Source organism: Theropithecus gelada, chromosome 7b (assembly GCF_003255815.1).
Source record: "Theropithecus gelada isolate Dixy chromosome 7b, Tgel_1.0, whole genome shotgun sequence".
In the NCBI taxonomy this organism is placed as follows: Eukaryota; Metazoa; Chordata; class Mammalia; order Primates; family Cercopithecidae; genus Theropithecus; species Theropithecus gelada.
The window spans coordinates 62846896-62859263 of NC_037675.1; the positions used below are offsets into that span (position 1 = coordinate 62846896).

A 12368-nucleotide genomic window follows, 5' to 3' on the forward strand; every position below is an offset into this window, starting at 1 on the left:
GTCACCCCCTATCCCACAACAAAAAACTGACTTCTGTCACTCTATAGCCATCTTTTTTATCCTTTCTATGCATCTATCTGCATTTTTGGCTATAACTAAAATCACTCTGCACATTCACATTTATGATCTTTTTTTAAACTGAAAAATACCTACGTGAGAGCACAAGCATCGGCAGCTTCAGCAACAGCTGTCACTTATTGCACACTTGCCCGAAGGGAGTTCGAGACCAGCTTGGGCAATATAGTGAGACCCCCGTCTCTACTAAAAATAAAAAAAGGACATACTTAATATAATTTTATGTCTGATGATGACTCCTCACCCCACCACCACCTGATGATGTATGGGTCTTCTTTTCTTTCCTTTTTTTTTTTGAGACAGTCTCCCTCTGTCTCCTAGGCCAGAGTGCATGCCGCAATCTTAGCTCACTGCAACCTCTGCATCCAGGGTTCAAGTGATTCTCCTGCCTCAGCCTCCGAGTAGCTGGAATTAGAGGTGCATGCCACCACGCCCAGCTAATTTTTTTGTGCTTTTAGTAGAAACAGGGTTTCACCACATTGGCCAGGCTGGTTTTGAACTTCTGACCTCAAGTGATCCGCCTGCCTCAGCCTCCCAAAGTGCTGAGATTACAGGCATGAGCCACCGCGCCCGGCCTGCATCTTCTTTTCTAAACACTAGAGATTTTTTGTCATTTATCTCCTTCTCTTCAAAAGTAATCTTGGAGAAATTGCTGCCAAATCTTTCCCTCTCTGCAGCAAACATTTTAAAATGGAGTGAACAGAAGTGCAGGTCAACAGAGGGTTTCCTCACAGCAAAAACATTTTGCTTGTTGATAAACATATCTTTGTTTTTATGCCTGGTGACATTATTTGAGGTCTTTGATAGGATGGACCAGTACTCTGCATTAAGTTGTCATCGTGTCTCAGCTGGCCTATGTCTCCTGTCTGCTTCAAGAGTTGCTCATAGCTTGAGGGCTGTGAATTACACCCTGTGTTCCAGGTGGTGCCAGACAGGAGGTTAGAAATGAGACTCTGAATGAAAAGAAACAGGTACAGCAGAACCCATCTTTCCGGAATTCTAAAGCTTATGGTCCCTCACTGTGTAGCAGAGGTGAATCTGCCGGAGTCTGTGCATTATCTGAGAATCTGCCTCCAGGGTTGTGGATGGGGCTGGGCTGAAGCAAGACTAGAGGGCAGGGTTTTCTCCCCCCAGATCTGGAATTTAGCCCACACCCTGGCTTTTAGACTTTAGGCTTTCGATGCCTGCTGCCTTAAAACTCTTGCCAAGTGCGCCACTTATAGCAGCCTAAGGAGTGGCCACTTCCCCACTGACCCAGTTCCAGTAGCCAGGTGTTCAGAGCAATTGGAATTCATGTGACTGCCACTCAGATCCACGAGGAAGATGAACAGGCTGGTTAACAAAAACATGTAAGACTGACCTCCTTGCCCAGAGATGGTTCAGGGTGGCTTTTCACCTTAGTTTTTACCTCAGGCTGTCTGTGGCCATCCCTCCAAATGGACAGCCACAGCATTGGCATAAAAACTTACTATGCAGATGCAGCTTTTTGGGATGTTTCCTGTGTGTGTATATCCCCTGCCCACCCCATTGCTAACCTGCTAATTCCACCTTAATCCTTCCCATTTAGAAAATACAGGACAGCCATTGCTCATCAAAGCTTGTCCCACCCAATTCTGCCTCTCCCCTTGTCAGTCACCCTCAAATGAATGCCAGCAGCTTAGTCAGATGGCTTGCTGTATTTACATAGTTTGCCTGTTGGCTTAGATTGGCCAACCTGAAGAGTTGTGTTGGTGGTGGTGGTTTTTGTTTTGTGAATCTTGCCATTCCTTCTTCACTATTAAATTCTTGCTTCACTTTTAGCAGAAAGAAGTGTTTAATAAATTCAGGGGATTTTTTTTCCTTCTAATTAAAGAGTTAGTTAAAATAGGGCATATGAGGTCACAAGCCGTGCTTCCTTCTGATAGGGATCTGCGTGGTTACACCAGGGATGCAGTGGGAGCTGAGCAGGAGCACGCACCATGCTCTGCCCATTGTTCAGCTGTGAATGTGTGGAAACACCCTGTGCAAAGCCAGTGGCACTTACAACCACAAATAAAGACAGGTTCAAGACTGGGTGTGGTGGCTCACGCCTGTAATCCCAGCACTTGGGGAGGTTGAGGTGGGAGAATTGCTTGAGCTCAGGGGTTCGAACCCAGCCTGGGCAATGTAGTGAGACCCCATCTCTACTAAAAATCAAAAAAAATGAGCCGGGCGTGGTGGCATATGCCTGTAGTCCCAACTACTCGAGAGGCTGAGGTGGGAGGATTGCTTGAGTCCTGGAGGTCAAGGCTGCAGTGAGCCGAGATCGCGCCACTGCACTTCAGCTTGGGTGAAAGAATAAGACCCTGTCTCCCCTCAAAATAAAGATAGGTTATGCATATCTGCATCCTTTGGTAAAAATACCAATTTCCGCACAAAATAATCTCTAATCCCACAAAATGGTATCACGGGTCCCAAGTCAATGGCACTCATCCTGTGGGCCTTAGCTCACGTTTCACTTGCTCAGAGACATTGTCTGACCCCCAGGCAGGTGACCAGATGTCACACTTCCTCCACTTTTCCTTCACAGGATTTACCAGAATTTGTCGATTTGTTTGTGTCACTTTTTTTTTTTTTTTTTTTTTCTTTTTGGAGTAATGTGTTTCTCACACCAAACTCTGTATGGGGAGAGGCTGTGTCTGCTCTACTGTCTATTGGATCTCGCATCCAAACTCAGCACCAGCTAATTAGGAATTTCATAAATGTCACAGGAAGGAGTGAGGAAACCCATTGATCTTAGAGGTGCTTGAAGCAAAACGTTTTACACTTAGATAAATCTTGGATCACTTTTTAAATGAGACCTACACATTTCTTTCATGAAGCAGTCGTGATTTCCATAGCACTTTATTCACACCACTTGCATAGTACTTAGTAGACTCCATAGTGACTTTTATTTTAAGAGTCCACTTTACCTGCTAGGTTGAGAGTCATTTAAAGGGGAGATGGCATCTCGCTCATTTCTACATTCCCACTCTTGACTCAGTCTTTTGAAGGACTGAGTGGTATTTCTAATGTGGATGCTACCATGAGGCTGTCATTTGCCTTTTTTTTTTTTTTGGAGGAAGGAGTCTTACCCCTGTCGCCCAGGTGGGAGCGCCGTGGCACAACCACAGCTCATTGCAGCCTTTACTTCCCAGGCTCAGGTGATCCTCCTGCCTAATTTTTTTTTTTCCTACAGACAAGGTCTCACTATGTGGCCCAGGCTGGTCTTGAACCCCTGGGCTCAAGGGATCCACCCACATAGGACTCCCAAATTGCTAGGATTACAGGCAGGAGCCACTGCACCCGGCCTCCACATCTGTTTGACTGACTTGTCTAAAGGGGTGTTCTTTTTCTGTGATTGTTCTCTGCCCACTTGTGAGAACTAGAGCACCTACTAGGTGTCCTTTACTTTGGATAATTAACCCCACATGTTCCAGATTAAAGGCATATACCTTTCGATTTACATTCTCTCTCCAGGTACCTGACCTTTAAGGAACAGAGCTGGAATTCGAATCAAAGGTTTCTGATGCCTTCTGTACTTTTGATTTCATGTAGCAATTCAAGGCTGTGTGGAACTAACTACAGGATATCCAGGTGCTGCTCCGCCCCAGGGCTCTAATCCCACCAGACCTGTTGCGCTGCACTCTGACCCATGGTCAGGATGTTTCCTGGAATACATCCACTTGACAGTCTCCTCTCTGTGCCACAGCCCTGGGCAATATGATGCTGATGGAGCTCTAGGTTAATTGCTACACCACATTGGACCCTCTCTTGTGTTTGTATTCAGGATCGTCTGTTTTTTGTGATGGAGTTTGTGAATGGGGGTGACTTGATGTTCCACATTCAGAAGTCTCGTCGTTTTGATGAAGCACGAGCTCGCTTCTATGCTGCAGAAATCATTTCGGCTCTCATGTTCCTCCATGATAAAGGAATCATCTATAGGTGAGTTTTGGTTGCTGCCCTCACTTCTAATTCGCTGCCTCCTCCACTCTCCTGGCATGATCCATCCTTCCACTTCTCATGATAATCAGTTGAAACCTTTTTTGGAATTAAATTCACAGAAGCTTTGTTTCTGTTTTTGTTTTTGTTTTTGAGGCAAGGTCTCACTCCGTAGCCTGAGCTGGAGTGCAGTGGCGCAATCATGGTTCACTGCAGCCTTGACCTCCTGGGCTAAGCAGTCCTCCCATCTTGGCCTCCCAAGTAGATAGCTGGGACTACAGGCACGCACCACTACACCTGGCTAATTTTTAATTTTTTTGTAGAGACAGAGGTCTTGCTATGTTGCCCAGGCCTCACAAAGGTTCCAAGGATCCATTAGGATAAATGAATGACAGTAATAAACACTGCCTCCAAACTAAAATTTGCCCCACTTGGTATTCATAAAATAGGCCCCAGAGGCTCAGAAGAGACTCTTTATTCATCAATTGGTTCAGCCAGGGTTTACTAAGGACCTGTCATAGCCAAGCCCTGCAAGATGCTAAACACAGTGTTGTTCTCTTTTTTTTCATTTTAACATTTGAAGTGAATCCCTTAACCATGATTCTATTCCATTTTAAGAATCTACACCTTAACTAAAGGGTGTGGCTAACCTGCTCTAAGTTGCTATAAGAAGAATCACAGTCATGTGGAGCATGGCTCACCAGTCAGGAACTAGGTGAGCCGCTCGTGAGCAGTGTCCTGCATGATAATATCTTCCGTGTGTAGCCCCCTCCCAAATATTATTTGATTCTCCATTTTGTGACACACAATCTTTTGATCATAATATACCATACTTTGAATGGACTCCAAATCTGCTTGATGTTGTTAAGTCTCAGAATTCAATAAATATCAAATGTAACTTTAGTCAGAGAGAAGGTCAGAGACAGTGAGAAATGTAATAGTGAATGTTAGACAATTTTTATTCTTAAATTTTCCTGTTTTTTTTTTCTGCTGTCAGTGTCCTTCTACTCTTTAAATCATATAACCTAATTGCCACATATGCTCTTTTTTCTTTTTTATTGTTTTTTTTATTTTTTTTCTTTTTTTAAGACAGGGTCTCGCTATGTTGGCTAGGTCGGTCTTGAACTCCTGGCCTCAAGCAGTCCTCCCACCTTGGCCTCCTAAAGTGTGAGCCACTGCCCCCAGCTCACATAAACTCTTTTTCTCTTAAGATGCAATTGTTGCTTTCCTTAGAGAAAAATTTTCATATATTAGGGGCATGAATGCCAAAGTAAAGGATTTCCTGATTGAAATTTGCTATTTATTAACCTTGTTAAATGCAGTTCCTTTCATAAACTCATGATAGTATTGACATCATTATTAAATTATAATAGCTTTAAAAACAGTGAATATTCTTAAATACTGTGGGAGTCAAAACAGGAAGAGAACAAGTAGTAAGTCTCCTAGAGAGAATGCAGTAGGGCTGGTGGTTGGTGCTGGAGTGAAGTGGGAAGGCAAGCACTGCACAGCAGGCATGGCAGGCACCACAGAGTCACTTCCTCTAATTCGTTCTCAGTGCAGGTCCCCCAGACCTCAACTTCGTACAGTGCATTTATCACAGCCTCATGGCACCGTGCAGGAGGGAGGAGGGTGCAGAGCTGGGAACCAGCCTGGATAAGGGCAGTCGGAGCCACCTGCTTGAATGCAGTCCAGGATCTCTGCTCGTTCTTAGGTCACGGGGCTGCTGCAGGTTGATTAGGCAGCCTGTTTTGAGCTTTCTTGACCAGGCTGTGGAGATGAGAGCATTTTTTTCCCACTCTCCACTTTCTTCCCAGTGTATGATTTGTGGAGGTTGCTGGTATGATCTCTGTTGGTGAAAGGAATTAAGCGTCCTCCTTGTGCTATCAGACTCTGGGCAGTGAGTTCCATTTTTGTTCTCCTCTCTGCGGCTAATCCAGCCATCTCCACTCCGCTTGCCCCAAAGAGAGACGTTTCCACATGTAGGTTAAAAACTGCATGTAAGTAATGACTCACCTACTTGACAGGGACTTCTGTTGCAGATCAAAATAATATTAACAACAAGACCTAAACTGAACACTTGGGCTGGGTGTGGTGACTCACACCTCTAATCCCAGCACTTTGGAACACTGAGTGGGGAGGATCGCTTGAGCCCAGAAGTTTGAGACCAGCCGGAGCAACATGAGGAGACCCCTATCTCTATAAAAAAAATATATATATATACACATATGTATTAAACAAATTAGCCAGGCATGGTGGCAGCACCTGTGGTCGTAGCTGCTTGGGAGGCTGAGGTGGGAGAATTGCTTGAGCCCAGGAGGTTGAGGCTGTAGTGCGCTGTAATTGTGCCATTGCATTCCAGCCTGGGTGACAGAGCGGACCCTGTGTGTTGATCAATCAATAAATCAATAAAACGAACACTTGTTACAGGAGCAGCTCTTCCCTTGCATTCCTCTGTTAATTCTTCTAACAATATTATTTTATAACAGTAATAGTATCCACATTGTTCAGATGAATAGTTAGGTCTTCCAAAGACTTCATCACCAGACTGGTAACTGGTAGTGAAGTCAGAATTCAAACCATCGTTCTAACCACTGGGCTCCGCTTCTCCTCAGGGGAGACTTGAGGATTTAGCGTACACTACAGAGTCAGCTTCTTAGTCCTTTTTGGTGATAGGACCACTTCAGTTCCTGAAAATAAGGTAGAGTGGGCAAAAGCAATTCCGTCTTATCTCAAGTTTTCTTGAATCCTCAGAGGCTTTGAGTTGGGCCGAGCAGCGAGCTTGCTTTCCTGCATTGGATGTTACTGCCCCTCAGTCTCCTTGTCTCATTTGTCTCAAAATAGGGTGGGTAGACACTGTAACTTGATGTGGTTTCTGGTGAAGCAGTGTCAGCCCCCATCTTGACAAATTTTATTTCAATTCATGGTATCTGGGATTCGATTCTGAGAATTGATTTTAATTTACTCTTGGACTGGAATCCCATGTTCAGGCTCTAACTGATATGGTTGACTTTGAAGGGAACACATTTAATTAGGATAGATTCAAATGCTATTTTTATCCCGTGGACTTATTTCACAGGATAATTTAATTCCATTCAGTATACTGGCTGGGAACACAGTCTTAAGGATAAGACTTTGAAAGCCAAGTCCTTGGCTTTACACACAGTAAAGGGCACATTTAGGTCACAGAGGGTGTGGATTTGATACAAGAGCCCAGTGAGAAACCTGGGAGTATCAGACAGCCTCGTTTATCATACGTGTCCCAGAAAGCCCTTTATCAGAGCTAAAAAATAATCTCCTTAGAAGATGCCTCTGACCTATCCAAATAGAGCTGTTGTTTGTTTGTTTGGGTTCTTCGAGGGAAGGGAGGGAGAGAGGTGTTTATTTTCCAGCAAATAAAAGATGATACCATGTGCAAGTCACTGTTAAAGAAGGCTTCAGAAGGTAGTACCTTAGGCTCCTCTGACATGAATTTCTTCTTTAGCTGCCTGTGCCTATGCAAGAGGACACAGACCAGTAATGTTTGCACGCGTTCCGACTTGTGTTGTGACCCTGATTCTCAGATGTATTCACTTGTATCTTGTGGAGGAACAAAAGCCCAGTTCCTGGGAGACTCAGCAAGGGAAGGGCCTGCCCCTCTGCCTTTGGTTGGAGGGTCTGGAACCTGCTGTGGCCCAGAAACCAAGAAGAGTAGGCTGGGAAGGAGGCAGTCACCAAGTCAATTCTCCTAAGGGGAAAAAAAGACTATTCATTCTTTTGTCCTGGGCTTCTTGGCCAATTGGGGAGGCCAGACAGCGCTCATGAATAATTTACTCATGGTGTTGACTTTTTTCCAGAGTCAAGCCCTACAGAAAAGTTAGGAAAACAAAGGGGCATGCATCCCATTGACCAAACATCTTTCAGCGTGTTTCATCAGCTGTATTAAAGGGAAACTCAGCTGTCATTGACATTTCAACCCCAAACTCCTGAAGCCAGCCAGCACACATTTGATTTGCTGTTTTTGACGAAGTGTGGAATACTGTATCTGAAATATGTTGGGTGAGGAATAGTTTATAGAAGGGCACAGTTTAAATTTCACTTCCTCCTCACCATGTTACACTTGGGCACACAGCACTTTCCAGCACAGGGTTTTCAACTCATGAGTCTGACTGCTTTGTGCCTTATGCAGTTGTTGGCATGCTGGGTGCATGGTAATTAGTGTTTACCCCAAAAGCTGCAAATGCTTCCCGTGGTATTTCGCCATCCCATTTTGCAGATGTGGCCCACAGAGGAAGCTTTTGCCCCACAGAGGCTGACTGCCAACCCTGACATGCTGCGTTCTACTCCCATGATTACGTGGCACATTAACTTTTCAACTTTGAACTGCTGATTTCTCCTCAGATTGAGAGAAAAATGTCTACTTAATTTGACTCTTTTAAAAATTCAGAATTTGGGAAGAGTAACAATCTCATTCCCAAGATTAAGCCCTGTTAAGCTAGTCTCTGAACATAGTTGAGGTATCGGTGAATATACCAATTGCCAACATCATCTAGCTCTTGTTTCTCAAGGTTCATGAGGGTCCACAGGTGCCTCGCTGACTCTGGATAACTCAGCTGGGCGTAGCCTTGCTTGGCAATTGGCCTTGTCTGTGAGCATCACTTCCTGGTCTAAGAATTCACAAGTGATCTGTTTCCAAATGAATTTGTGTGTTGGGGCCAGGCACAGTGGCCTATGCCTATAATCCCAGCACTTTGTGAGGCCAAGGTGGGCAGATCTGTTGAGTCTAGGAGTTCAAGACCAGCCTGGGCAACATGAGGAGACCCTGTCTCTATAAAAAATACAAAAATTAGGTGGGCATGGTGGTGCACACCTATGTAGTCCCAGCTACTCGGGAGGCTAAAATGGGAGGATCACTTGAGCCCAGGAGGTGTAGGTTGCAGTGAGCTGAAATTGCGCCACTGCACTCCAGCCTGGGTGTCAGAGTGAGACCCTGTCTCAAAAAAACAAACAAACAAAACAAAAAATTGTGGCCAGTGATGGATTTTACATGCACGAGTTACTGTACGCTCTCTCGCTCTCTCTGCAGTTCTTCCCCTCTGGAAAACTGTGGCAATCTCTCTCTGATTCCCACCTCCTGGGGCCTCTCTTACTCCTCAGTATTTCTTAGCAGCAGACTTTGAGTCCCCCAGATGTCTTTCATTTGAGCCTGGAATTTTGGGCTCTTACTGTCACCTCACCTCTGTTGGAATTCAGTTCTGTATTTGTATTCATTCTACTCATTCCAGTGAGAAAAATCTTTTTAGATAAAGATGAAAGTAAAATTTAACAACTCTGGTTTCCCTTTGTCATCTGCTAACATTATTCCTTCTGCTGCAAGAAGTAGGTCTCTTCTCTGTTGATCTGCATACCGCAGAGACTGCTACAAATTGTCATTTGTCGTTTGTATAGTCCTTGTTTATTCAGTACATGCCAGCCATGGGAATGCTCAGCGTGTTAGTCACTTTCACATCAGACTTTGGCTGTGAGCCGTCACCTGGGACTGATACTGGCTCTTTGAGCTTTTTAGTCATGTGCTTGTCTCCTCTCTTACTTAGCTTGTCATGCCTTGCTGTGCCATGATGGCCTCATTCAGTGACGGCTCTTCAACTCTCACCAGAAAGTGACCACCATTCCTGACTCCCAAGATGCTTCTTCAAGGATATGATGGAGAGCTCAGAGCTTTCCAGCTGATTAGAGTAGCTCAGCGTTTCCCTCAAATGGAGTCTTCCCTTTCCCCATAGTGAAACTCATCGGCCACTGTTCTGCGCCCTTGCACAGCCTCTAGAGATCTTTTAACAAGTATTTGTTGAGCGTCAAACCTCTGCCAAGGATATGGATGTACTGATGAGCCAAAAAAAAAATACTCGCCAGTGGAGGGTATCATCCAGTGAGGGAGAAACATGTCAATCAAATGATTATACCAATAAAAAGTAGCAACCATGACCAGTGCTATGAAGAGGAGAAATACAATGCAATGAATGAGAACCTAGAATAGGGTGATTCTACCCAGTTAGGGAAAGACAGAAGATTTTTATAAGGAAGTGACTCTTGAGCTGAGGTCACAGTAAAGAGGGAAGGAAGGAGCATTTGAGACAGAAGAAACAGCAAACGCAGATAGATGCCCAGTAACAGGAAGGAGTGTGGCAAGGTCAGGGGTTTTTAGAGCATGCCAGCCTGGCTGGAGTCTAGGAAGCCCATCTTACCTCACTTGGCATTTTATTATCCTACAGTGTTCAGTCAGCTGATCACTCCAAGATTTTAGTAGACACTCCTTGTAAATAATTTATTTGAAGGTTAGGTAAGGCCGGTCATGTTACCAGTCCCTGGAGGAGCCGTCTATTTACAGTGAGTTCCCTGTGTCTAGGTCTGTGCATTTGTACTCAACAATGGGTTTATAAAATATTAGAGCCAGAGGAGACTTCAAAGGTTGCTAAGGGCCAAGCTCTCTTTTACAGATGAGGAACTTTAGGTCTGAAACGTCCAAAAATTGTTTCTCGTAGTGGATATTCTCTTCGGATGACTCATCTGCTGTTTGCTCTCCATCTCCAGGAAAACAAAAGTATGGCTAGAAAATTTTGTTTCAGCCTTCAACTTAGAGCTGACATGAAGAGCGAATCAAGACATTTTGAGGCATTCAACCCTGTTTACTCCATTGCAGTGAGGAAAATCCAGTCGAGATCAGAACGTATCTCCTGAGCTGCCACTTAGTGCCAGATGTTGCATTAGGAGGTGTAGATACAAGATGAGTAGATGCGATGTCTGCCCTTTGAGGCACTTTCTGTGGGGTAAGAGAGATAACCATTAATAAGTCATGGCAGCTGGGTTCCAAAACTGGAGCTTGCCCAGGGTATTTTAGGAGCAGAGAGAATGGCCACTTGCCCTGAGATGGATGTTCAGGCAAACTTCCTGGAGGAGGTGAGGCCTGAGCTGAGTGTGAAGAGTTAAAAGTTAAACAAAGATAAGGAGGGTATTTAGGTAGGGGAGCCAGTTTGAGCAAAGCAGAGAAGTGTGGTGAATGTGTAGTTAAAGTGGAAAACAGCAGGAACTTTGGTAGCACTAGAGCCTGAAGTTTGAGGCATGGGAAAAGGGCAGGCTAGAGGAGGCAGCAGAAATGAAGTGTTAAGCACTTACTGTTCTTGAGATGTTTGAATTCTGGGTCACTTAGGACTTGGCTCCGTTGCCTATCACAGGAAACATAAAAATGACAGTGGCGTAAGCCAGATGAACAGTGCTCTCTCATGTGAAGAGTCTGGAGGTAGGTAGTCCAGCCCCGCCATGGAAGCTCCATGGATTCATTTTGCAACCCAGATTTCTGTGCTTTCTGTTCTGCTGAAGACAGGGTCACCTCCTTGTCTAAATGGTTGCTGAAGAACTAGGAATCATCTCTCTATTCCAGTTCCATGTAGTAAGAAGGGCCAGAGGGCGTTCCTCCTAACTGAGTCAGCTCCCTTTAAGGGGTCTCCTGGAATTCCACACAGTACTGACCATGGAATTGGCCAGAACTTGATCATAATGGCTGCATCTAGCTCCAGTGAAGGCCAAGAAATACAGTATTACAAGTGGCCATGTTCCAGCTAAAAATCAGCATTCCATTATTAAGAAGGGAGAGAATCATTATTTGATAGAAAACTTGCCGTGTCAGACACAAATTCCATGCCAGGGAGTCTGGGCTTTATGGAACAGGTAACCTTTGAAGAATTCTCGGCAGGTTTTATGACATGAGTGGGCTTATATTTTACATTTATGTGCGGGCGGGGGCATGGCATGTTTGGACATACGCATGGTAAGTAGCAGCCAGGTTGCAGGGGAGAGGTTCATTTTGAGGCAGTTTCTGTGTTCCAAGTACCTGAACTAAGACAGTGATGGTACAGCTGATGAGAAAGGCATAAGAGATAATAGCAAGTAAAGCTGATAGGACTTAATATTTGGGTGGATTCAGGGTAAAAAAGAAACCGGAAATCATTTCCAGGTGTTTAGCTAGAAGGTTGAGTGGATGGCAGTACCATTAGCTAGGAGAGATCATGTGCCTGGGAAGAAGTCTAGGCAAAAGAGGAAGAAGTTTTAGAAAGGTTGTATGACAGCTACCTGAGGCATTCTCCAGTGGAGATGCTCCGTGGGCAGGGGGATAGGAGTCTGAAGCTCAGTGAAGAGAATGGGCTGAAATTAAATATTTGTAAGTCATCAGGACATAGCTGTTAGTTGAGACCACAAGACTGGATGAGGTCACCCAATAGGAGTCTCTTAAATGGAACCGTGCGAGTCAAGGATAGAACCCTGGGGAACCAGACTCCATTAGAAATCTGCCTAAATTTGGCTCCAGGGTTATAGAAACAATTGGT

General features: G+C 44.7%; 1 protein-coding gene across 1 annotated transcript in view; it reads left to right on the forward strand.

The window, feature by feature from the left end:
• PRKCH (protein kinase C eta) overlaps positions 1 to 12368 on the forward strand; it is a 420060-nt gene that overhangs the window by 351150 nt on the left and 56542 nt on the right. Inside the window, exon 11 of the mRNA XM_025391616.1 lies at positions 3863 to 4017. Coding sequence (XP_025247401.1) covers positions 3863 to 4017 — 155 coding nt within the window. The remainder of the gene's footprint in view (positions 1 to 3862; positions 4018 to 12368) is intronic.